The 23,994-nt window shown below is 39.7% G+C and overlaps 1 protein-coding gene across 3 annotated transcripts in view; it reads left to right on the plus strand.

The window, feature by feature from the left end:
• Positions 1 to 23,994, plus strand: part of reln (reelin) — a 247,689-nt gene that overhangs the window by 6,059 nt on the left and 217,636 nt on the right. For all 3 annotated transcript variants that reach the window (XM_078419695.1, XM_078419696.1, XM_078419694.1), the window contains one exon: positions 17,497 to 17,607. In XM_078419695.1, the coding sequence (XP_078275821.1) occupies positions 17,497 to 17,607 (111 nt within the window). The remainder of the gene's footprint in view (positions 1 to 17,496; positions 17,608 to 23,994) is intronic.

Consider the following 23,994-nt stretch of genomic DNA (forward strand, 5'->3'; position numbering starts at 1 on the left):
GTATTCTTTTGCCCACTTTGTCTGTGAATGTGCATTGTGACCCGTTGGACCATAGAGCATAGAACAGAACAGCACAAGAACAGGGCCTTTAGCTCACAATGTCTGTGCTGAACATGATGCCAAGCCTGTCACTTACCTACCTGCATGTAACCTATATCCCTCCATTCGCTGCGTATACACATGCCTATACAAAAGTGTCTTAAATGCCACTAACGTATCTGCTTCAACTACCACAACAGGCAGTGCGATCTAGGCACTCATCACCCTCTGTGTTTAAAAAAAAAACTTGCCCCACACAACTCCTTTAAACTTTGCCTCTCTCGCTTTCAAGTATGCCCTTAGTATTTGAACCAGATCCATCTTTCTTCCCCAGATAAATTGAAAGACAGCCCAGGTGTTCATCAAGGCAGAGCAGCGGGAGACAGCCACACCTACGCCAAATACAGCAGCCCTGAGAGCACCCGATGACCAACCTTGTAACCAGTTATCGAGAGGCAATGCTGCTTTCACAGTCCCAATTTTTGTTTGACTTTGGCTGTCCGCTCCAGTCAATTTTTGTTGCACACCTCGGCCCCTCTGAACCAGATCCCCAGCACCTTCAGTTAGTCAGACCTGACGGTAAAGGGGATGGACGATGCCGAAGAGCATGGCCTCGCTCTTCCTGCAGTTTACTCTGATTCTCGATGCCAACTCAAAATGATCACTGATCCCTTAACAGTGAGTTTGGACGAGAAGATGGTATTGAACGCCGAGTTGCAGTCAATGTACAAACAGCCTTGCTTTTAATCGCTATATTTTCTCTAACACAATCCACACAGGTTGAGCCATTCTCCCACTCTAAATAAACCAAAACCAGACAACTTCCTTGAACATAACTGTTTTCCCTGTGCTTGAATTTCAAAATATTTTAATTTCAATGTGATCATACAGGCACTTGGAAAACTATTATGCTTTAATGTATTGTGATAGTAGCTTCAAAGTCATTGGCTGATTGTTGCTGTTTTTGCTCTGCACAAATCCATAATATTTAAGTCATAATAACTGAGCATAAATGTTTTTTTATGTATATAACTAAATAAATATACAGTGCCCTCCATAATGTTTGGGACAGACCCATCATTTATTTATTTGCCTCTGTACTCCACAATTTGAGATTTGTAATAGAAAAAATTGCATGTGGCTAAAGTGCACGTTGTCAGATTTTAATAAAGGCCATTTTTATACATTTTGGTTTCACCATGTAGAAATTACAGCAGTGTTTATATATAGTCCCCCCATTTCAGGGCACTATAATGTTTGGGACACAGCAATGTCATGTAAATGAAAGTACTCATGTTTAGTATTTTGTTGCATATCGTTTGCATGCAATGACTGCTTGAAGTCTGCGATTCATGGACATCACCAGTTGCTGGGTGTCTTCTCTGGTGATGCTCTGCCAGGCCTGTATTGCAGCTATCTTTAGCTTATGCTTGTTTTGGGGGCTAGTCCCCATCAGTTTTCTCTTCAGCATATAAAAGACATGCTCAATTGGGTTCAGATCGGGTGATTGACTTGGCCACTCAAGAATTGACCATTTTTTAGTTTTGAAAAACTCCTTTGTTACTTTAGCAGTATGTTTGGGATCATTGTCTTGCTATAGAATAAACCGCCGGCCAATGCGTTTTGAGGAATTTGTTTGAACTTGAGCAGATAGGATGTGTCTACACTTCAGAAATCATTATGCTACTACCATCAGCAGTTGTATCATCAATGAAGATAGTGAGCCAGTACCTTCAGCAGCCATACATGCCCAGGCCATAACACCCCCACCACCATGTTTCACAGATGAGGTGGTATGCTTTGGATCTTGGGCAGTTCCTTCTCTCCTCCATACTTTGTTCTTGCCATCACTCTGATATAAATTAGCCTTCTTCTCATCTGCCTCCAAGACCTTTTTCCAGAACTGTGGTTGCTCTTTTAAGTGCTCTTGGCAAACTGTAACCTGGCCATCCTATTTTTGCGGCTAACCAGTGGTTTGCATCTTGCAGTGTAGCCTCTATATTTCTGTTCATGAAGTCTTCTGCAGACAGTGGTCATTTACAAATCCACACCTGACTCCCGAAGAGTGTTTCCGATCTGTCGGACAGGTGTTTGGGGATTTTTCGTTATTTTAGAGAGAATTCTTCTGTCATCAGCTGTGGAGGTCTTCCTTAGCCTGCCAGTCCCTTTGCGTTTAGCAAGCTCACCAGTGCTCTCTTTCTTCTTAATCATGTTCCAAACAGTTGATTTTGATAAGCCTAAGTTTTGGCTGATGTCTCTAACAGTTTTATTCTTGTTTCTCAGTCTCATTATGGCTTCTTTGACTTTCATTGGCACAACTTTGGTCCTCATGTTGATAAACAGCAATAAAAGTTTCCAAAGGTGATGGAAAGACTGGAGGAAAGACTAGGTGCTGAGAGCTCTCTTATACCTGCATTAAGGAGGCATTTAAATACACTTGAGCAATTACAAACACCTGTGAAGCCATGTGTCCCAAACATTATGGTGCCCTGAAGTGGGGGGGGGGGGGGGGGCTATTTATAAACACAACTGTAATTTCTACTTGGTGAAACCAAAATGTATGAAAATGGCCTTTATTAAAATCTGGCAATGTGCACTTTAACCACATGTGATGTTTTCTATTACAGATTTCAAATTGTGGAGCACAGAGGCAAATAAATAAATGATGGGTCTTTGTTCCAAACATTATGGAAGGCACTGTATTTGTGTGTAATGCAGTCAGCAATTCAAAAATATATGGAAAAAATACTTTCTATATCTCTCTCCTGACTCTAAATTTACTGACAACGCCTTCAGCCATTTTTTCCCTTTATCATGGAATTCTTCTAAACCCCTTCTAACAATTACTTTCTGCATTTTTAGAAATACCGGTTCAAAACCTAATTCCTTCATCATGCTTTCAATTGATTTCATTTCATTATTCCCAAATATTGGATAGCATTTGTTCTTCGTCTGCTTCACTACATTTTGGGTGATATGTAAATACTGTGCAATATTGTTGATGCAAAGCTTTGTATATGCTTGATTTATTCACAAAATGCTGGAGTAACTCAGCAGGTCAGGCAGCATCTCGGGAGAGAAGGAATGGGTGACGTTTCGGGTCGAGACCCTTCTTCAGACTGATGTCGGGGGTGGGACAAAGGAAGGATATAGGTGGAGACAGGAAGATAGAGGGAGATCTGGGAAGGAGGAGGGGAAGGGAGGGACAGAGGAGCTATCAACCGCACGAGATGCAACACCTGTCCCTTTACCTCCCCCCTCAACTCCATCAAAGGACCCAAACATTCTTTCCAGGTGAGACAGAGGTTCACCTGCACCTCCTCCAACCTCATCTATTGCATCCGCTGCTCTAGATGTCAACTCATCTATATCGGCGAAACCAAGCGCAGGCTCGGCGATCGCTTCGCTGAACACCTGCGCTCGGTCCGCATTAACGCCACTGATCTCCCGGTGGCCCAGCACTTCAACTCCCCCTCCCATTCCCAGTCTGACCTCTCTGATGTCCACTTTGTATATGCTTGATTAGGTCAGACAATTATCAAATAAGAATTCATGAAAATACTTTGCAAGGCTATTTCCAGGTATATGAAACACCAATTGATTAACCAAGTTTTTATTTTTGGGTTAGATGCAAGGGGAAATTATTTTCTTCTCTCCTCACAATTTTAATACAGAAGTATTTTGTATTGGTGGGTTTACTATTACTTTAGGGAACAATCTTGGCTATCACAAGATTGATTAGTTTAAACTTCAATCAATTTATAATTTCAAGCAGTTAAAATTCCCATAACATGAAACTTGCTACTTTACTTGAGGATGGAAGGATAACTAATGAACACAAATACTGGAGAGATACAAGCCAAGAATTCCCAAAAGTAACACCAGTCATTTGGGATGTAATCTGAATTAGGATTAAAATTGGACTCGCCAAATCAATATCCCATTGCAAAAATATTGCTTTTCTTAGTAAATTGGAGAAAGCAGCTCCAAAGAATTTAAAAACTGATTTTTAATGTTAATAACAACATTATGTGTGCTCATGTCAGCAGTTATGAATTTGTTCCTCCAAGCACAAATGAGAAAAGTATTTTACATACAGTTGAATACACTTTTCTCTCAAAAGGTGAAATGTTGTGCCATCAGTTTGATTCATGCCAGCAAATATAGATATTTTAAAATTGATCACTATTCATATTATTTTTCAAAACAATTCATGGAGTCCAGTAGTAGAATTATGAAGTAGAATTATTTTCCATGAAGAACAGTTGACACGGATGTTGTTATTATTTTTAGATTGCTTGAATTATTTAGGTTATAGATATTTTAAATTATTTTTTAACAGTTTGATTCTTAAAAGCTTTGGAATGCTAAATCAGAACATTTAATATTTTAACACTGGCTAAATCAGGGCAGCGCTTAGCAGCATGTCAAAGTTGGTCAGTAGTTTTGTCTTTGGCTTGTACTTTAAAAAGTAAATTTAAGATTTATAAGTTTTTGGACTATCAGTTGATTCAAAATGCATAACTGCTTTTAGGTTTATAAATATATGCTCCTGATTCAACATTAATGAGCAATTACCATATACAAGTTTCAAAATGAAATTCAATGAATAAATATCTCTTTACAAGCATCTGGTTAGCTCGTATTTAATATTTTAATATATATTTCTATACACAAATTAAATGAATAAAACTGGATCCCTTAATTCTAAAAGAACAACATTTGTGATTTAAAGCAATATTATCTGCTTGGTAGACACTCATGTGAAACAATTTGCTTCCAGCAGCAATAAGCTGCGTATACGCAAAGACGTTTTCACTTTCACTCTATTGCACCTGTCAACTCATTTCTAGAGATGAAGTGCTTTTATTAGAAAAGGACAAGGCACATTAAATGATCCAATGTGAGAATCTATTTTTCAGTAAAAACAGCAAACTCCAAGAAGTAATTTCCCCATCTAATGAGCTATCTTTGTGCAGAGAAGGCAATTTGATGAAAAGCAATTATTTTCAATGAATTACACTAAAATTTCTGAAGAAATATCCAACCTGTGTCATGAGATTTGAATAGCGTTTAGCATTAACACGTCAGGGTGAGCATCTGACATCTTTCCCTTTCCATTGCTGAACTATGCTGAAAATTTGACTACTTTTTTGGAACAAATCCCAACTCGTGTGACTTTATTTTCAATGAATTTCTGCAAGACCAACACTAATTCAAATAAAATTAATGCAGGCATTACAAACACTGATATTTTTGACCTCCTTGGATTGCAGCCTTTCGATTGCATTGCCCTTATTTTCTCAAAATGCATCACTCCCCACTTCACAGCAGTAAGTTCCATCTGTCACTTACTTGCCTTGGAACCCCTTTCTCCTCCCTATCATTGTTCTTTCACCGTTTATTACAATTCCAAATCCTACATATAAAATGCTAATTTTAAATGTACACTTTATACTCAATTTCTTCATTGATTTATATCATTAAATACCATTATATCATCCTCGTACCAATATGCTCCCTGTTTCCTATCTACAAGCCAGTTATGTATTCTTAATATCTAGCTCACTTTTAAACTGTCTTAAGATTGAAAGTCACAAAAAAGATCATCATGATTTTGGCATCAACCTTGTTTGATGCATCGGTTTTGATCAAATAACTAAAGCAGAGAGAAATTGAGTACACATGTAATAAAAATTATGTAAAACATGTATTTGGAGCTGAGAAGATAGAACTTGTGCAAAACATTTTGAGCAGCACTGTGATGCAGAGCTATTCCTGTTCCTTGCAGCTCCTTGGGTGTTGTTTGTGTGGAGTTTTCAAATTCTCCCTGTGGCTTCTGCGGGGTGTGCCAGTTTGATCTTGCATCCCTACGAAATGCTGGTTGATTAATTGGCTGCAATAAATTATCCTTTAATGTACATAAATAAAAGTAACCAAACACCAGCGGATACAGGAGCAGAATTAAGCCATTCGGCCCACTGTGTCTGCTCTTCCATTTGATCATGGCTGATCTATTTTTCCCTCTCTGCCACAACCTTTGACACCCTTACTAATCAAGAACCTATCAGTCTCTGCTTTAAGGAGAATTGATGGGCATGTAAGATAAAATAAATTTTGGGGTTCTGGGAAATAAGAACAGAGGGAATAGGATTGATGAGATTGCTCTGTTGGGAGCTGGCGTAGACTTGAGCATTTGATGCACTCGAGGATTTGATGGACCGAATGGCCACCTGTGTTGTAATTAGTGAGTAAATAAATCCATGGTTCTGGAACCACTGGGACAGAGGAAGTAAGAATGTCAATATTCTGGAAGTTTGGTTGATTTCCCTTTTTGAGGATCAGAGAAAGGTTTTGTAGAATCATTGCACCGGAAATTGGGTAAGGCGGGACCACTACTATGGTAAATGTGCATGGTCTGTGGAAGAAGTGGGCATGTTGACCTTTCATGCCTTACATTCCAAAAATAATGCTACATGACTGATGGCAAATCATTTCTTTAAACATAAAATATTGTCAGTTATTTCTAACCTATCATTTCACCATATCAAGATAATTCTGCAACTCCTTGCTCTAGCACTTTTCCATCTCCATCCTTTTTAAATAAAGACATTGTAAAGTTGAAACTTTTTATTGCTTATTACACTCTAATTAAGTTATTATTCAAAAACGTTTTCACTCGGGGTTGTGGGTATATGGAACAAGCTGCCATAGGAGGTAGTTGAGGTACTATAACAGCATTTAAAACTTGCACTTAGACATGTATACGAATAGGAAAGGTTTAGAGGGATATGAGCCAAACGGGTGAATGAGACTAGCTTAGATGGGGCATCTTGGTCGTCATGGGCAAGTTGGGCCTTAGGGCTGTTTCTATGCTGTATGACTCTGCATTGCTTTGTTAACCTAGGTCCCGACTGACCAATTTGATTTAATTTTTCTGAAATTTTACAAAGTGCATTGATTATGGCAGTGCAGTTGATGTAATCAACTTTGATTTCAATAAGCCTTTGACAAAGTTCCACATGCAATGATCCAAAAGGTTAAAGCCTAGGGGATGTAGAGCAAGTTGGCAAATGGTTACAAAATTGACTGGGTGGCAGAGGGTGATGGTAGGGGTTGCTTTTATGATTGGAAACCAGTGACCAGTGGTGTACCACAGGGATTGGTGATAAACCTCTTAAGGGGAAAAAATAATGATCTGAATATAAATGTCGAAGGTATTATTAAGTTGCATATGACACAAAAATTGGTATCATTGAGTAGGGTAGTCTTTGTCGACAGGAGAGTTGGTAAAGTGGACAGAGCAATGGTAGATGAGAAACGTCACCCATTCCTTCTCTCCGGAGATGCTGCCTTTCCCGCTGAGTTACTCCAGCTTTTTGTGTCCAGGATCTTGTTTGGAACTGGATGATGAAAGGTGATGTGGAGGGATAATGGATTTGCTAGTACATGGAGCGTGAACATCGTAGAGATCCAAATAGCTACTAAAATATTTTAATTCAAAGTGCTGAACAGTAATGAATGGTACAAAAACGTGGATTCTGGATATTTGAAATAAATTCTGAAAATTCTTCAACAATGAAGCAAGTCATGGAGGAGAGAAAAAGAATTGAATATTTCGTTTGTGACTGCTGAATTGATGAAAAGTTGCAAGTGATTGTTTTTGTAAAAATTAATACTAGAATTGAACATCTAACAGACTTGTCACGTAAGCTCGATTCAGAATGTTTAGCTGAAAGGCAGTTAAAAGTAGCAAAAGATCTACCTGGTTGGAAGTGGTCTAATTGGAGATTGCAGAGGAAAATATGATGGCAGGGAAAATATAAATTTGAGTAGATAAAACAGAGGCAAACACAAATTTGTGGCAATTAATGACACTGCTGGAGAGACTCAGCGAATCAAGCAGCATCTTTGGAGGGAAATGGACAGACAATGCTTGGGGTCAGAACACTTCTTCAGAAATGGACAGACAATGGAAGTCTGAAGAAAAGTCCTGACCCAAGATGTTGCCTGTCCACTTCCTTCCGCAGATGCTGCTGGATCTACTAAGTTCTTCCAGCATCTGCAGTCCCTTGTGTCTCCATTTGAGGCAATTAAGACAAGTCGCACTCAACTGCAAAGGAAAGCACATCAACAGGAAAGTGGTAAATGACTGTAGAGGCAATCTAGTTCATAAGACTTTAATCAGAGTGGATGGCGATGGGCTTGTATAAGTGTTTGACTTGCTGGCAATTGTGACAATTGGTAGACAGCTGACAGCCTTTTTAAAATCTTTTTGTGAATGGTGAAGGACTCTCAGTGGATTCACTAACTGATCCAGTAGACAGTGCAGACTGTGAAATGAGTAATTGTGATATTCCTATTAGATACTTCAGGTTTATGGTATGCCTGACAGATGAAAAATTAAGTAACTATAAAAATTTCATTTGGGACGCAACTAATTAGCTATAGAGCTAGAGGCTTTTTTTTTTAACAAAAAGAATGTGGTTAGAGGAGGAGCAGAGAGAATGGATGCTTTCGCAGGCGATGAAGTAGTTCATCTGGGAACGAAGCTATCCAGCTGCTGAGTTGCCTCCTGATCATCTGAACTTGCATTGAGGCAGCCGCGTAGAACAACGGAGAGAAGTCTGGTCTTTTAAATCTGGCAAGGGGGTCCCATTACCAAAAATGCTAGCATTTTCAGGGGTCTCTGCAACTGGAAGATCAAGACGTCTGTAAGATAAGCAACATCTGATCAGATAGAAATGGAAACTTAAAATCAGAGAAGGTTACAGCTCAGAAATGTGTCCCAGAGCTGTTTATTAAGAAACAGTGTGGGATGTTGATGGATGTCCCAATAAAACCAGGCTGCAAAATCTAGGTTGATTCTCCAAAGTCTGTTTTTACTAATTAATATTGTTTTGTTATGTCTAAAGAATTTAGGATTTAATGCGATAAGTGGCTGAATTTTTCCCTTTAAGAAAAGGGGTTTAACATTTTAAATTTAAATGCTGATTTTAAAATGCCAAGTTTATTGGTCTTGACAATCCAACAGTGCTTTGCTCTCTGATATTTCCCTTTCTTGATTAATACGGGTGTCAGGGGAGAAGGCAGAAGAATGGGGTTGAGAGGGAAAGATAGATCAGCCGTGATTGAATGGCGGAGTGGATTTGATGGGCCGAATGGGCGAAATCTGCTCCTATCACTTATGAATTTATACCATCAGCACATGAGTGCCTCAGGGCCGTTTGCTCAGACCCCTGCTCTATACCCATGATTGTATAGCCAGATACATTTCCAACACTGTCTTTACATTTGCCAACGATACCACCATTGTTGGACGAATAACGGGTAATGACGAGTTTAAGTAGAGGAGAGAAATTGAAAATCTGATTGAATAGTGCCAGAACAACTATCTTGTTCTCAACATTAGCTGATCAATGAGCTGATTTTAGAAGAGGGAAACCAAGGATCCACAAACCTGTTTTATCGACAGGTTGGCAGTAGAGGGGGTCAATAGCTTCAGTTTCCTGGCCGTGCATATCTCCCAAAATCTGTTCTGGGCCTAGATAATTAATGCAATCATAAAGAAGGACCATCAATGCATCCATTTTCTTCAAAAATTGACAAGATTTGGAATTTTCACGAATACTCTCTTGAACCTCTTGAACACATAGTCATGGTGAGAATGTGTAGTATCGGCAGATGAGGTCAGGAATGAATCTGATTCCCATGAGTCCTGCGGCATCAGTGGTAATTCGTACACATAATTTGTCCCTTTAAAAGAATAAATGTTACAATCCAAAATTTGAAGCAATTGCAGAAAAAACATGCAATTCTCAAGAAAATAATACTGTTATGTTTTGTTTTCTTCAGTATTGGTGGAAAGGTGCAGAAATCTCAATATTTTATTCTGAAAATACTTGGTGAATTGTAGCCTGAGCAATCTAGTTTGTACTTTATATGTTTCAGAGCATGTGCCAATTTCTAGTGACAAATGCAAAGTGGTGAATAAATACATACCAAGATATCTGTTGACCATTTCACGGAAATACGGAAAATTATTGAAGGGATTAACTTGTATTTTCTGTCACCAGTTTAATATTTCACAGAATTTCACTGTGCCTTGTCACATTGTGACAATAAAGTATTCCATTCCATTCAATATTGAACTCCATGTTCATCTCCATTCATAATATTAAACTCCACGCCCATCAAATACCCGAAAATAACAAAAATATTCTGCAGTGACACTGTAAATGCTGCATCTTTTGGTGTAATGCATTCCAAAGAATTACAAAGCCACAGTCGTAAATATATTTGAACCCCCAGGATGTGCTCGTTTTTTAAAAGAATTGTGGGGGGGAAAGTAAATATCTCTAAAGGAAAATTATTTAAAGTTGTGGCAAGTTAACTACATGCGAAGTGAGAAACATTGGAAAAATATGGCAAAATGATTTTACCAAATCAATAAGTAACGTTGTTACTAATGCTGCTCCAACCAGTGCCATTTTGGTACTGGTCCTGAAAGAGACAACCAAGATGACTGCTGGGCAGTATATTATTAGCTATTTTCTCAAAATTGGAGTTCTATGATGTCAGAAGGTCTGCAAAAAAGATTTTTAGTTGCAGTAGAAGTAGATGCAGTTGTTCTACCACGTGTTTCTCAATCATTGGTCAATAGTAGCATAGCCAGTATTCACTTTGATGAGCCTTCGGATAAAGCTTCCCATCAAGCCTGCATAGCCATTTACCTCTAACCTGCATTTACCATGATTGACACAGCTTCATAGAGAAATCAGAAAATTTCCCACTCCCTCCAACTGGTAAGCTGGCTGTTTTTCTTTCCTCATTTAGTGCCAGCATCCCACTGGTTATATTTAAATGTATCCTGCTTAGTCCTTGGGCAGGTAACATACAAGGTGACCGTTTATTTTGCTGAATTGTTGCCGTTTTCAGATGCTTGTCTTTCTGGAATGGCATAAGGATTCGCCTAAACAAACTAAGAAAAATGATTACCAATGAATCAAGAATAGCACCAGCAAGGGAATTTTTTTATTGTTAAAGAGGTCAAAAACACACGAAAATGGAAATGGAAGTAGAATGGAGATCTAAAATACAAGAAGTACAGACATTGCACCACTTTGCTTGATAGGAGAATGGGACATTTACATTGCCTCTATTAAGACATTCTGGTGTTTAAATCTACCTATTTTAAGGAAAGTTTACCGTTATCAAATTGATTACATGTGGTTCATTTTTAAATTTTCCTATTTTGTCATTATTGATTTCTATTTTGTCTGAATCATCAGCTCAGTTGTCAGCAAAAGTTTTAATTCTGATCTAAATTAGTAACTTTAATTTAGCAATTTAGGGGGTGAGAACAGTGTTGTGTATGCTGGTTTCCTTCTGCCTCACGCTTTTGAAAGCAATATACTTACCTGTGAAATATATTCTATATTTCAAGCAAAGGCAAATGGTTAATGAAGAATAGCAAAGCGATTCGTAAGATTTAAAATCTTGTTGCTTACACTTCTGAAATATCACGTTCTCACCATGCCTGGAATATTAATAACACTTCACTTTATATTTGCACTACCCATGGTTGTTATTAAATGGCTTGAAGCAGTGACATCTTTGCTGTTTACAGATAAACTGAAAATATCTTAACTTTGCCTAATAGCATAAAGCAAGTGATAGCAACTCAGCATCTCATTTTGCATCTCTCCTGATTCTCTAGTGAACTGGATCACAACAGTTTTGGAGAAGCACAACATGGCAAAAGCTGATTGATCAGAGTCGTGCTAATGTTTTACCATACTGTCCAGCCTGTCCAATCCTAATCTCCTGTTCATTTCCTGTTCCTTTTAATTAGGCTGCTGAACTGTTGAACTTTCAGCTCTGTTTCAAAGATAATATATAAAACACATTTCTGTATTTTGATTTAAGAACATAGATTAGAGCCCGTGTGGTGTCGGGCAGAGTGGATCTGAAATTGGCTTCGTAATAAGAAACATAGGGCAATGGCAGAGGGTTGCTTTGAAAATCTGTAACTCATGGTGTACTCCAAAGAATGCTGCTGGGCATGTTGATGCTATAATATACAATAATGACTTGGATATTGAATGTAGAAGGTTGAGGGTAGACTTGATAGAGGTTTCTAAAATTATGAGAGGCACAGATAAGGTAGATAGTAAGAACCTTTCTCGCAAGTCGGAAATGTCCAACACTGGAAGGCATAGCTATAAGGTGAGAGGGGGAAAGTTTAATGGAGATCATCATGCCTCCTCCTTCGAAGACCAGGACCAAACTGCTGGGACAAACCCGAGATCACCAGCGTCATCGCACATGTGCTCTGACGGTAAGGAACAGCACCCCCGGGCGGTCCTGGACTTTCTTTCCACTATAAATAAAATATATCACATGCGTTCACCCTACTGCAAGTGTTGCTGTAGTCACTGCCAAATCTGGCATCACCTCCTGATGCCACATTATAAAGCATTGGTTTGGTTGCTACACAATAGGAAGAATACGGCAGAGATGCTTGAGGAAGACACTCGACATTTAAGAAACATCTAGACAAACATTTGAATTGCCATTACATATGAGATATATGAGATTACTCTGACATATGAGATTACTATGGCTGGGTCCAACTGGCACTGTGGAAGTGCTGGGCTCAAAGGACTGTTTGTGTCCCCACTTATGTCAATAAGTGTTTACTAGCTTTTCATTATTTTGCAATTGGGCTTGTGTTGCCATATGCTCTTCCCCTTAACCCTTAGAAATTCAACGTATTCCATAACCTTCACATCTTCAGTGGAAAAATGGGACCTGATTTCTCATATTAATTTTTATATTCCATTTCCTTGTGCCCACTAATATCCAAGTATATCCACTATAATAATTATAGTCAAAGATGTAGAACATTTATCATCAACTTCTGATCGCTTCCTCGGCCACTTCAGGGCAGTTAATGAGTCAATTGCATCGGTGAGTTTGTCGTCGACATATAGGCCAGATTAAGGATGTCAATTGTTTCTCTGACCATTTTTGGTGTTAAAATGATCTAATGGAATGTCAATAGTGTATGTTCCCTTGATCATTTCTACAGTCCATCCTGTAAAAGCATTTTGACAAAGCTCAAAGCACAAAGTCCATGCAGACATTTATCATATCATATCATATATCTACAGCCGGAAACAGGCCTATTCGGCCCACCAAGTCCGTGCCGCCCAGCGATCCCCGTACATTAACACTATCCTACACCCACTAGGGACAATTTTTACATTTACCCAGCCAATTAACCTACATACCTGTACGTCTTTGGAGTACACAAAGATTTTGGAGTACACAATTTAATTTAATTTGGCAATATTTTTTGTTCAATGTAGTACACCTGATATGAGCTTCATTGTGAAATTTTTCATTGGGAAATTGACTTGTTTTATTCACCCATTTGGTGCCCAGCCATCGTTCGAAGTAAGTTTCAACATTTGTTCCTGACAACCATTAATAACACATTCAAAACACTATAAACATGGAATAAAAGCATCACAGAGCACTTTTTGAGGCAGTGTCAAAATGGGTTCTGAGTAATCTTTGAGGAGATGGTGAGTTTGATGTAGATTTTAAACTAAAATAGTTGTAGCAGGTCAGTATATAAGAAGGAAATTCTAACCTAAAAGGACACAAAGTGTTGGAGTAATTCAGCGGGTGGGCAGCATCTCTGAAAACATGGGTAGATGACTTTTCAGCTCAGGACCGTTCTTCAAACCGAGGCAGCTGAACTCATTACTGTCATGTTTTGATGAGGCAATGAGGAGTACTCTCATGGTTCAAAGAAGCACATAATTTGGAAAAATGAGCGTATGAAATCTAGCTGATTGATGTTAAATCTTAGAGGGGTAAATTACAAACAAATTCAAACATGGGGATGAGATATTTCATGGGATGAGATAGGGCTGTTGTAGAAGAGCTGAAGTGTTGTGGAAAGTTCAGTTATGCTTGAGCTAATTGGCTCCATGCCTTTGTATTGTTTGCATATGGATAAAACATCAAAGGTTTCACTTTTCAAGGCCTTTGATTTATTTGATTTCCAACTATAGTTTGATGTGTATTTGAATGCCCAATTATTTGTTGTGCTACTTTAAAATCTGATTTGTAAAGATGCATTTCCAGAATGCTTTTAGGAAGGAATGCTAATGCATAGTTATAAATTGGATGAAGGGATGAACATGTATGTGATGCTAAAGTCCAAGCGTGTATGTTTAGGAAAAGGAGAGATTGTTCTGGAAAAGGTTAGTCAAAGGGAGGGATGATTCCTTTGTATAGAAAATTAATAAATTGCAGAAATTCAATCTGCCTAATTTGATCCCTCATGAACTCCATTGTGCAATCATAAAGAAATTGCATTGTCTACCCCATTTAACATAATGACCACTGATCTCCACAGCCCCAGGAAACTGCTGCTTTCTGTTTGATCATATGCTCAAAAATTGTAAAGCAACTATTACAATTAGTAGGAGTCTGAAACAAAAACTGTAAGCCTGTACCACCTATCACCTGCCAGATTCTGTCCTGCCTCCACCTCTCTTCCAGCTTTCTTCCCTCCCTATCATCACAATCAGTCTGAAGAAGGCTTCCAACTCACCTATCCATGTTCTCCAGATGTGCTGCCTGACCCGCTGAGTTACTCCAGCACTTTGTCTTTTTTACAATGAACGCAATAAACGGGCAACAATGCACTAGTTATTGTGGAAAGAAAATCATCGGCATTTCAGATACGTCCCCGTTGAATAAAAATATAGCAATGTCAGCAGATTCCAGCAGTGTGGCCTGAGTGATGCGTGGTCCTCCCAATGTTGCTCCAAAGCAGCCATATTTCTGAAATCCTCATGAATGTCTTTGACAGGCGACAAGGCCTCCAACTCCAGTTTTGTTGTTTGTTAAAACAGTGAGGGGCAGAATATCAGAATCATACTGTTAAAAACAAAATACTTATTAAAAAAGAAATGTTTTTTTAACAAAATTAACTATGTTATAAAAATTGAAAGCTTTAAACCAAACCATGTTTTTAAAATATAAAGTGTACTTACTTTCTCTTTCACTTCTCTGCAGACCTACATTTAGCATTGCAATCTTGGGTTCTTACAGTGCCCTCCATAATGTTTGGGACAAAGACCCATCATTTATTTATTTGCGTCTGTACTCCACAATTTGAAATTTGTAATTAAAAAAAAATCACATGTGGTTAAAGTACACATTGTCATATGTTTCACCATGTAGAAATAACAGCTGTTTTTATACATAGTCCCCCCTATTTCAGGGCACCGTAATGTTTGGGACACGTGGTTTCACAGGTGTTTGTGATTGCTCAGGTGTGTTTAATTGGCTCCTTAATGCAGGTACAAGACAGTTCTCAGCACCTCAGTCTTTCCATCACCTTTGAAAACTTTTATTCCTGTTTATCAACATGAGGACCAAAGTTGTGCCAATGAAAGTCAAAGAAGCCATTATGAGACTGAGAAACAAGAATAAAACTGTGAGAGACATCAGCCAAACCTGAAGCTTACCAAAATCAACTGTTTGGAACATCATTAAGAAGTAAGAGAGCACTGGTGAGCTTACTAATTGCAAAGGGACTGGCAGGCCAAGGAAGACCTCCACAGCTAATGACAGAAGAATTCTCTCTATTATAAAAAAATCCCCAAACAGCTATCCGACAGATCAGAAACACTCTTCAGGAGTCAGGTGTGGATTTGTCAATGACCACTGTCCGCAGAAGACTTCATGAACAGAAATACAGAGGCTACACTGCAAGATGCAAACCACTGGTTAGCCGCAAAGATCGGATGGCCAGGTTACAGTTTGCCAAGAAGTACATAAAAGAGCAACCCCTTTTTTGGAAAAAGGTCTTGTGGGCAGATGAGACGAAGATTAACTTGTATCAAAGTAATGCCAAGAGCAAAGTATGGAGAAGAGAAGGCACTGCCCAAGATCCAAAGCATACCATCTCATCTGTGAAACACTGTCGTGGGGTGTTATGGCCTGGGCATGTATGGCTGCTGAAGGAACTGGCTCACTTCATTGATGATACAACTGCTGATGGTAGTAGCATAATGAATTTTGAAGTGTATAGACACATCCTATCTGCTCAAGTTCAATAAAAAACGTCTCAAAACTCATTGGCCGGCGGTTCATTCTACAGCAAGACAATGATCCCAAACATACTGCTAAAACAACAAAGGAGTTTTTCAAAACTAAAAAATGGTAAATTCTTCAGCGGCCAAGTCAATCACCTGATCTGATCCCAATTGAGCATGATATGCTGAAGAGAAAACTGAAGGGGACTAGTCCCCAAAATAAGCATAAGCTAAAGATGGCTGCAATACAGGCCTGGCAGAGTATCATCAGAGAAGACACCCAGCAACTGGTGATGTCCATGAATCACAGACATCAAACAATCATTGCATGCAAAGGATATGGAACAAAATACTAAACATGACTACAGGTGCTCCCCGGCTTACGATGGTTCGACTTTGCGATGGTACAAATGGCAGCGACCCGTAGCGAGGCGCCGCTCACTTCCAGCCACTTTTTTCCAAACATTATGGAGGGCACTGTATGTCCTGCACCAGACTTCACTAAGTTAGGACCAGACATTAGGTCCTGGGGAATCTCTGCAAGATTCATAATGGCCACTTGGGGAATGAGGCCAGAAGTGGTCACACAAGGTATCACAAAATGCTGGGGTCAGGCAACATCTAGGAAAGAAGGAATGGGTGATGTTTCGGGTCGAGATCCTTCTTCAGACTGAGGCCAGAAGTGGTGCTCTTTAACAGATATAATGTCTACTGCTATTGGCTTCCCAAATAGCACATTAAGGGCTACACATGCTTGGAAGGGCGGCACAGTGGTGCGGAGGTAGAGTTGCTGCCGTACAGTGCCAGAGACCTGGATTTGATCCTGATTATAGTGCTGTCTGTACGGAGTTTGCATGTTTTTCCTGTGACCACATGGGTTTTCTCCAGGTGCTCTGGTTTCCTCCCACATTCCAGAGACGTGCAGGTTTGTAGGTTAATTGGCTTCTGTAAATTGTCTCTAGTGAATAGGATAGAACTAGTGTACGAGTGATCGTGAGTCGGCGCGTGCTCAGTGGGCCGAAGGGCCTGTTTCCACGCTGTATCTCAAAACTTAGTACCAGATTTCTGACTTGCCTTCAGAATCTGGCTCTATGCTGTTAATCTGGTAAACAGCATTTCCATACACACAAGTAAATCCAAAGTAACGTTGCACTACGATAATTGTGTTTAGTCATTTTGTGGAGTTGAAAATGCTGCTAACTTTCAATGTGCATGCCTTATTCGACATGGACACATGCACATTCCTAAAGGTGCCTGTATTTTGTGCTGTATTTGCTGTTTGGTCTCCCAATCTTTCATTGTTCATATGTGTTTTCCAAAAAATGTTTTTCAGTGACTATTTCCACAAGCACATACTTCGATGGCTTACTCGTGACTGGTCTCTACACATCAACAAGCATGAGCGCTCCACAGAGGGTCAATGGTCCTAGTTCAATTGGTCTTGGTAAGTCTTATAGCCCCTGGAACGTTAACGTTTTTTTTGACAAATGCTGGAGTTTAATTAAAATGTGCATAAATGGTTGAGTGTGTTCAAAAAACTACAACCTATTGAAAGTAACGTGCATGCTATAGATGTAGTTGCACTCCAACATCAATTATTCTTAACCAGCACAATAATGCCCATAGAGTGAGAGAGTATTTATTTTGCATGAAGGGGCATTTAAGCTTAAAGAAAGAACAAGCAGAAGAACAGCACTTAAAGCAATTGTATATTTTGGCCTTGACAAAGTTGGCCCAGAGTCAGTAGTTTGTATGTTCAACTTCGTTAAAAGTCTTTATTGCAGAAATCTACCTTTATAGATCTGAGTGACCACTCCATTGCCAGAGGTGTGATCCAATGGATGAGAAATGAAACTGAGGTCCTGTATACCTGTTTTTCCATATTTCAACTTACCATACAGCAAAAAAGGCCAATAACCCATTGAGTTTGTGTTAGCTCACATGGCAATTGTACTCTCATTCTAATTTTCCCTTTAACCAATTCTTGTCCGATTTCCATCAATTCCATATCCTACCATAAACCTACGATGCACTGGGCGCAATTTAGAGTGGACAATTAATTCCTACCTTTCGGGACATGCAAAAAACTGAAACAGGGAGAACATGAAAACTCTACGTAGATGCTCCTTCAGAAAAACCACAAAATAATCACATCGATATTTCAGGGGGAGACATTACATTATTACAACTAACCTGGCCATTCTTTCAGTTAATATCACCAAAATAAAACATAGAAAATAGGTGCAGGAGAAGGCCATTCGGCCCTTCGAGCCAGCACCGCCATTTAATATGATAATGGCTGATCATCCAAAATCAGCACCCCGTTCCTGCTTTTTCCCCCATATACCTTGATTCCGTTAGCCCTAAGAGCTTATCTAGTCACTTTAATATCGTTGCTTTAAAAATTTAACTGAACTTTCTGTAATTCAACAGAGATTAAATTTCAAAGGTATTTCATTGCTGCATCATGCTTTGGGATGTTGTGCTTCCAACTCCCCCAATCCCACTACACTGATATTGTGGGACAGTCACAAATGCAGGCATTGTCCCATCAAACCTTTGCATTCTTTGGTTTGTCAAAGAACACAAAATTGCTCTGATATTCTTTATTCGAGTCACCTTTTAATATTAAGGAGTATGGAATATTACGCCAGATTACTTGCGAAAGTCATACCTTCAGAGGAAGTAAGTAAAATAAAGCAGTAATGTCATAGTCTTTTCAACATTGCCCAGTAACTCCAAAGCGATCATTTAAGACTGTTGATTTGAAGGTAAAACGAATCTTCTATTAGGTTGCAGACTTCTTCATTTGACATTGTCACCAGACTCTGCTGTCTGTACGTAAAGGAAAAGACACCATTCTGATTCCAGGCATCTACTGGCCAGAGACATTGGCTCTGTTTGTTGAGCGATTCATAATCTGCATTTTCTTTATCTGTTATTGAGAAAGAATAACATGGATCTGAGATGCATTCATTTGATATTTATAGTTCCAAGCATAAATCTTACATATTTTCATATTTGCTTCATAAATATAAATTATGTAAATGGATTTTAAATTAACCATGCCTGTGGCAGAAGTACAATGATCAAGTGCGGAACCTCGGCTCACATGGAGCTATTGATCTTTAAAATGGCACAGTGAAGATGGAAAATGTTCTAATGATGATGGGGGGAAGGGGTTGGATTGACAAGTGAATCACCCTTTTTTTCTGTGGCGTGGCTCTTTTTTTCTTGAAAAGGGTACATGACAAGGGGTCTGCAGAAGGTACGTTGGGGAAATAATTTGTTTTTAAACTAATAAAAAGAAACCTGTTGTAAAGATTAATGCTCAAATCAGTAATGGTAGAATAGAATATTAATTTATTTTTATTAAAAATATAAAGATTACAACAATCAATCTTTGGTATTTGATCATTACTTTGAAAATATTTTAACTCTGAATTCTTGCTTTATCGTGCTGCAAATACTGACTAAAAAAAAAGATTTCTTCACGTAGCAGTGATGAAAGATGTCCATTATCATGTACAAAGAGCCATTACATTGATCAAGTGCATTGAGATGAAATCACTTAAACTCTGCTTCCCATCTCAATATATAATTAGTAGCGAAGGGCTGAAGGATAGCAATTCCAGTCGAACCATAAGATGGTCAACTAAGTACATAACAACTTAAAAGTATGAAATCAAATTAACTCAAAAAGCCAGCATGAAAAGGTAAATTAATGAATGGAAACATACAGGCTTGAGGCATGTGCTTTCTTAAAAGAAAATCAACAAATTGTTCATTTACAGTAGCTATTTTTATAGTTAATATGATTGAAAACACTTTGCCCCAGGGAATATTGCCCTCGTGCCTCCAAATTCATTCCCGCAGCTATGTATCTGCTAGACGTGGGCGAAATGACTAAATGAAATGTAAATTTGTTTGTCCCCCCATTTCAAAGGATGCAAATGAAGTTATTTCATTTAAAACAAAAAGACAAAAAGACTATACGACTTGTCAGTTAAAATAATCTGGCATGTGGTCTCTCTGCATGGTACAGCAGTGACGCGGGATTCCTGTTTCCAGACTGCATGAAAGCATCATGGTTGTTGCAGCTTTTTGATATATGGTTGAAAACAAAATCCCACTTTCCAAATGTTCTTCAACCCACTAATTTTATTTGGTGTCTTCATAATTTTCAGAAAATGAATGAATGTACATGCCATGTAAAATGACTCCCATTTCATAGATGATTAAATTTAGTTGTGACATTTGTATTTCAGTAATTATATGGTAACTATATAAGCCAGTCAGGTTGAAGATAGAGAGCAAATGCACCTGGGAACTGCAATTTATTCCTGCATTTAAATCAATCAAAGCTGACAGCCCTGTTTTAATTAAGTGTGCACTTCAAAGATGCCTATTTGAGCACCATGTTTAGAACTGTAGAGATTGATTCCAGAAAAGTCACAGACATTTGCAGCCAATATTAGTCACAGCTCAATGCTCAATTATGGCATTTGTTTGTGTGTTACCAACAGTGCAGTGCAGAATGACAGATTTGCACGAATCTATTACTTCCATAAAAAGGAATGAAAAAAAGATCCTAAACATGTGGTTGGTTTAATCTCTTGAGCCTGTCCTATGTTGATCAGCTACAAAATTCATTAAAAAAAAATATTTGTCATGTGCTCTGCTTTTTAATATGCTTCCATGAAGCATAGGAAACATAAACATCTGGACTGCACCAAAACATACTTTATATAATTTCCTGAGATTGCCAAATCCTTAAATACAAATGTATAATAGGGATATTGTTCATTGAACTTTCTCCATCCATAATTTATTATAGATCTTTGGTTAAATGTAATTAGTTCCATTTGTCAACATTTTCCTCTGCTCCTCACCACCCCTCCCCCTTGCATTGTGTACGTTTCAAATTGGCATTGAAGTACTTGCTGATCATCCAGAAAATACTGTAGACCACTCTCTCAGGTACGCTCGTGCCTCAAATCCAAATTCCATCCCTTCAATACTCCTTCGTACTGGGGTTTCAGACTTGAATCTATTTTGCTCAGTGTATTTCTGTGTATATCTTGGCATTCTCTGAAGTAGCTATTACTTCCTTACGAACAGCACCTCCAAATACCTTGTTCTACTTCCTTACATCCGTGCCCAGCAATCGCCCTGGAGTGAAGCATGTTAATTTCCTTCCTCTCCACCTCGCCCTACCCAAGCTGGTCTTTTGAACTTTGCCCGTGTCTCAGCTACCACAGGTCTTATGTACCTCTTTATGCCCTGCAATGACCATCTGTCAAGAAATACGAATTGAAAATACGTCAAGAAATACGAATTGAAAATAAACTAAGCTTTCATTTAACTTGAATTAATCACTTTTTTTCCCCCACAAATTCCCTGAGGTAAAATTTTATTCCAGATTTCAACTTTTTGGGTATCTATTCTTAAATTCTGTATGGTAAATTTCTGAAACCCGATAGCTTGGGTTTTATTTTGGGACTGTGATCCTTTGTTCCAGACTCCTTAGCCAATTTTTCCTGCATCCACCGAATCAAACAATCTTAAGTATTTTGTATGAGGACACCTCTCATTCTTGTTATCCCAAGAAATTAGAGGCCAGAATCAGTTTCGTAAAACTTTGCCTTACTCACTGCATAGGAAAGGAGATCAAAATTGTACGTAACTCTCCAGGTATGGCCTCATCAAACTCTATATAAATATAATAACACATCTTTATTCTATATAACTATTGTAAGACATCTTTATTCTTGTACTCAAATTCTCTTTCAATTCACTTACCTTCCTGCTTGGCCGCGAAAGCTGCATGTCAGCTTTCGGTGATTTGAGTACAAAGACACACTGGTCCAGTAAAACATTGACATTTTCCAATCTCTCACCATTTACAAAATACTCAATATTTGCTCTTACCCGCCAAAATAAGTACTGTAACCCCATATTTTCCATATTGTACCACACATACGGTATCGTTGCTCACTCACCTAGATTGTCTATACCCTCCTGAAGCTTCTTTCACTTCTCGCCACTATTCTCAATTTAGTTTCAAGTCATCAGTGAATCTCAGATTTAGTTAATTCAACTAAATCTTTCTTCTTATGAATAGTTGAGGCTCAGTTTCTGAATCCTGCAGTACCCAGAGTGCAGAAGGGCTACTGCAGCAAAACCAAGCAGTAGCAGCAGCAATCAGCAGCAGTAGCAGCAGCAATCAGCAGCAGTAGCAGCAGCAATCAGCAGCAGTAGCAGCAGCAATCAGCAGCAGTAGCAGCAGCAATCAGCAGCAGTAGCAGCAGCAATCAGCAGCAGTAGCAGCAGCAATCAGCAGCAGTAGCAGCAGCAATCAGCAGCAGTAGCAGCAGCAATCAGCAGCAGTAGCAGCAGCAATCAGTAGCAGCAGCAATCAGCAGCAGTAGCAGCAGCAATCAGCAGAAGTAGCAGCAGTAGCAGCAGCAATCAGCAGCAGCATAGCAGCAGCAGCACAGCAGCAGCAGCATAGCAGCAGCAGCAGCATAGCAGCAGCAGCAGCATAGCAGCAGCAGCAGCATAGCAGCAGCAGCAGCATAGCAGCAGCAGCAGCATAGCAGCAGCAGCAGCATAGCAGCAGCAGCAGCATAGCAGCAGCAGCATAGCAGCAGCAGCAATCAGCAGCAAGGAGCAGCAGTATCAGCAGCAGAAGCAGCAGCAAGCAGCACCAAGCTGTGTTGCTTGGGAAGTAGTGTGTGGGGATTGTGTGGGGATAGTAAGGAGTAAGACCTGTGTGATCTCCCGGACAAGTTTCGATCGCCTAGCTTGGGGTCGGAGAGGAATTTCCCGGATTTTTTCCCAAATTGGCCTGGGTTTTTTATCCGGTTTTTCGCCTCGCCCAGGAGATCACTCAGTTCTTTTGGGTGGGCGGTTAGAGCGGTAGGTTTAGTAACCGAGCACGGGGCTTTGTTTTGAGAGTATGAGTGCCAGGGCAGTTTTTTGTTCTGGGTGTCGGATGTGGGGAATCTGGGAGTCTGATAGTCTTCCAGACATCCACATCTGCGCCAGGTGCGACGAGATGGGGCTCCTAAGGGACCGTATTAGGAACCTGGAGCGGCAGATTGATGACCTCCGTCTGGTCAGGGAGAGTGAGGAGGTTATAGATAGGAGTTACAGAGAGGTGGTCACTCCTAGACCACGGGAGGTAGACAAGTGGGTCACTGTTAGGGGAGGCAAGGAGCAGAGGCAGGGACTAGGGAGTACCCCGGTGGCTGTACCCCTTGGAAATAAGTACTCCTGTTTAAGTACTGTTGGGGGGGACAGCCTACCTGGGGGCAGCGACGGTGCCCGGGCCTCTGGCAAGGAGTCCGGCCCTGTTGCTCAGAAGGGTAGGGAAAGGAAGAGGAGAGCGATAGTAATAGGGGACTCTATAGTGAGGGGGTCAGATAGGCGTTTCTGTGGACGCAGTCAGGAGACCCGGATGGTGGTTTGCCTCCCTGGTGCCGGTGTCCGGGATGTGTCTGAGCGTGTCCAGGATATCCTGAAAGGGGAGGGAGAGGAGCCAGAGGTCGTGGTACATATAGGTACCAACAATATAGGTAGGATAAGGGAAGAGGTCCTGAAAGGAGAATTTAGGGGGCTAGGAAGAGAGTTTAAAAAAAAGGACTTCCAAAGCAATAATCTCAGGCTTACTGCCTGTGCCACGCGATAGTGAGAATAGGAATGGAGTGAGGTGGAGGATAAATAAGTGGCTGAGGAACTGGTGCAGGGAGCAGGGTTTCAAGTTTCTGGATCATTGGGACCTCTTCTGGGGGAAGAATGACCTGTACAAAAAGGACGGGTTGCATCT

Source organism: Rhinoraja longicauda, chromosome 23, assembly GCF_053455715.1.
Source record: "Rhinoraja longicauda isolate Sanriku21f chromosome 23, sRhiLon1.1, whole genome shotgun sequence".
Taxonomy (NCBI): Eukaryota; Metazoa; Chordata; class Chondrichthyes; order Rajiformes; family Arhynchobatidae; genus Rhinoraja; species Rhinoraja longicauda.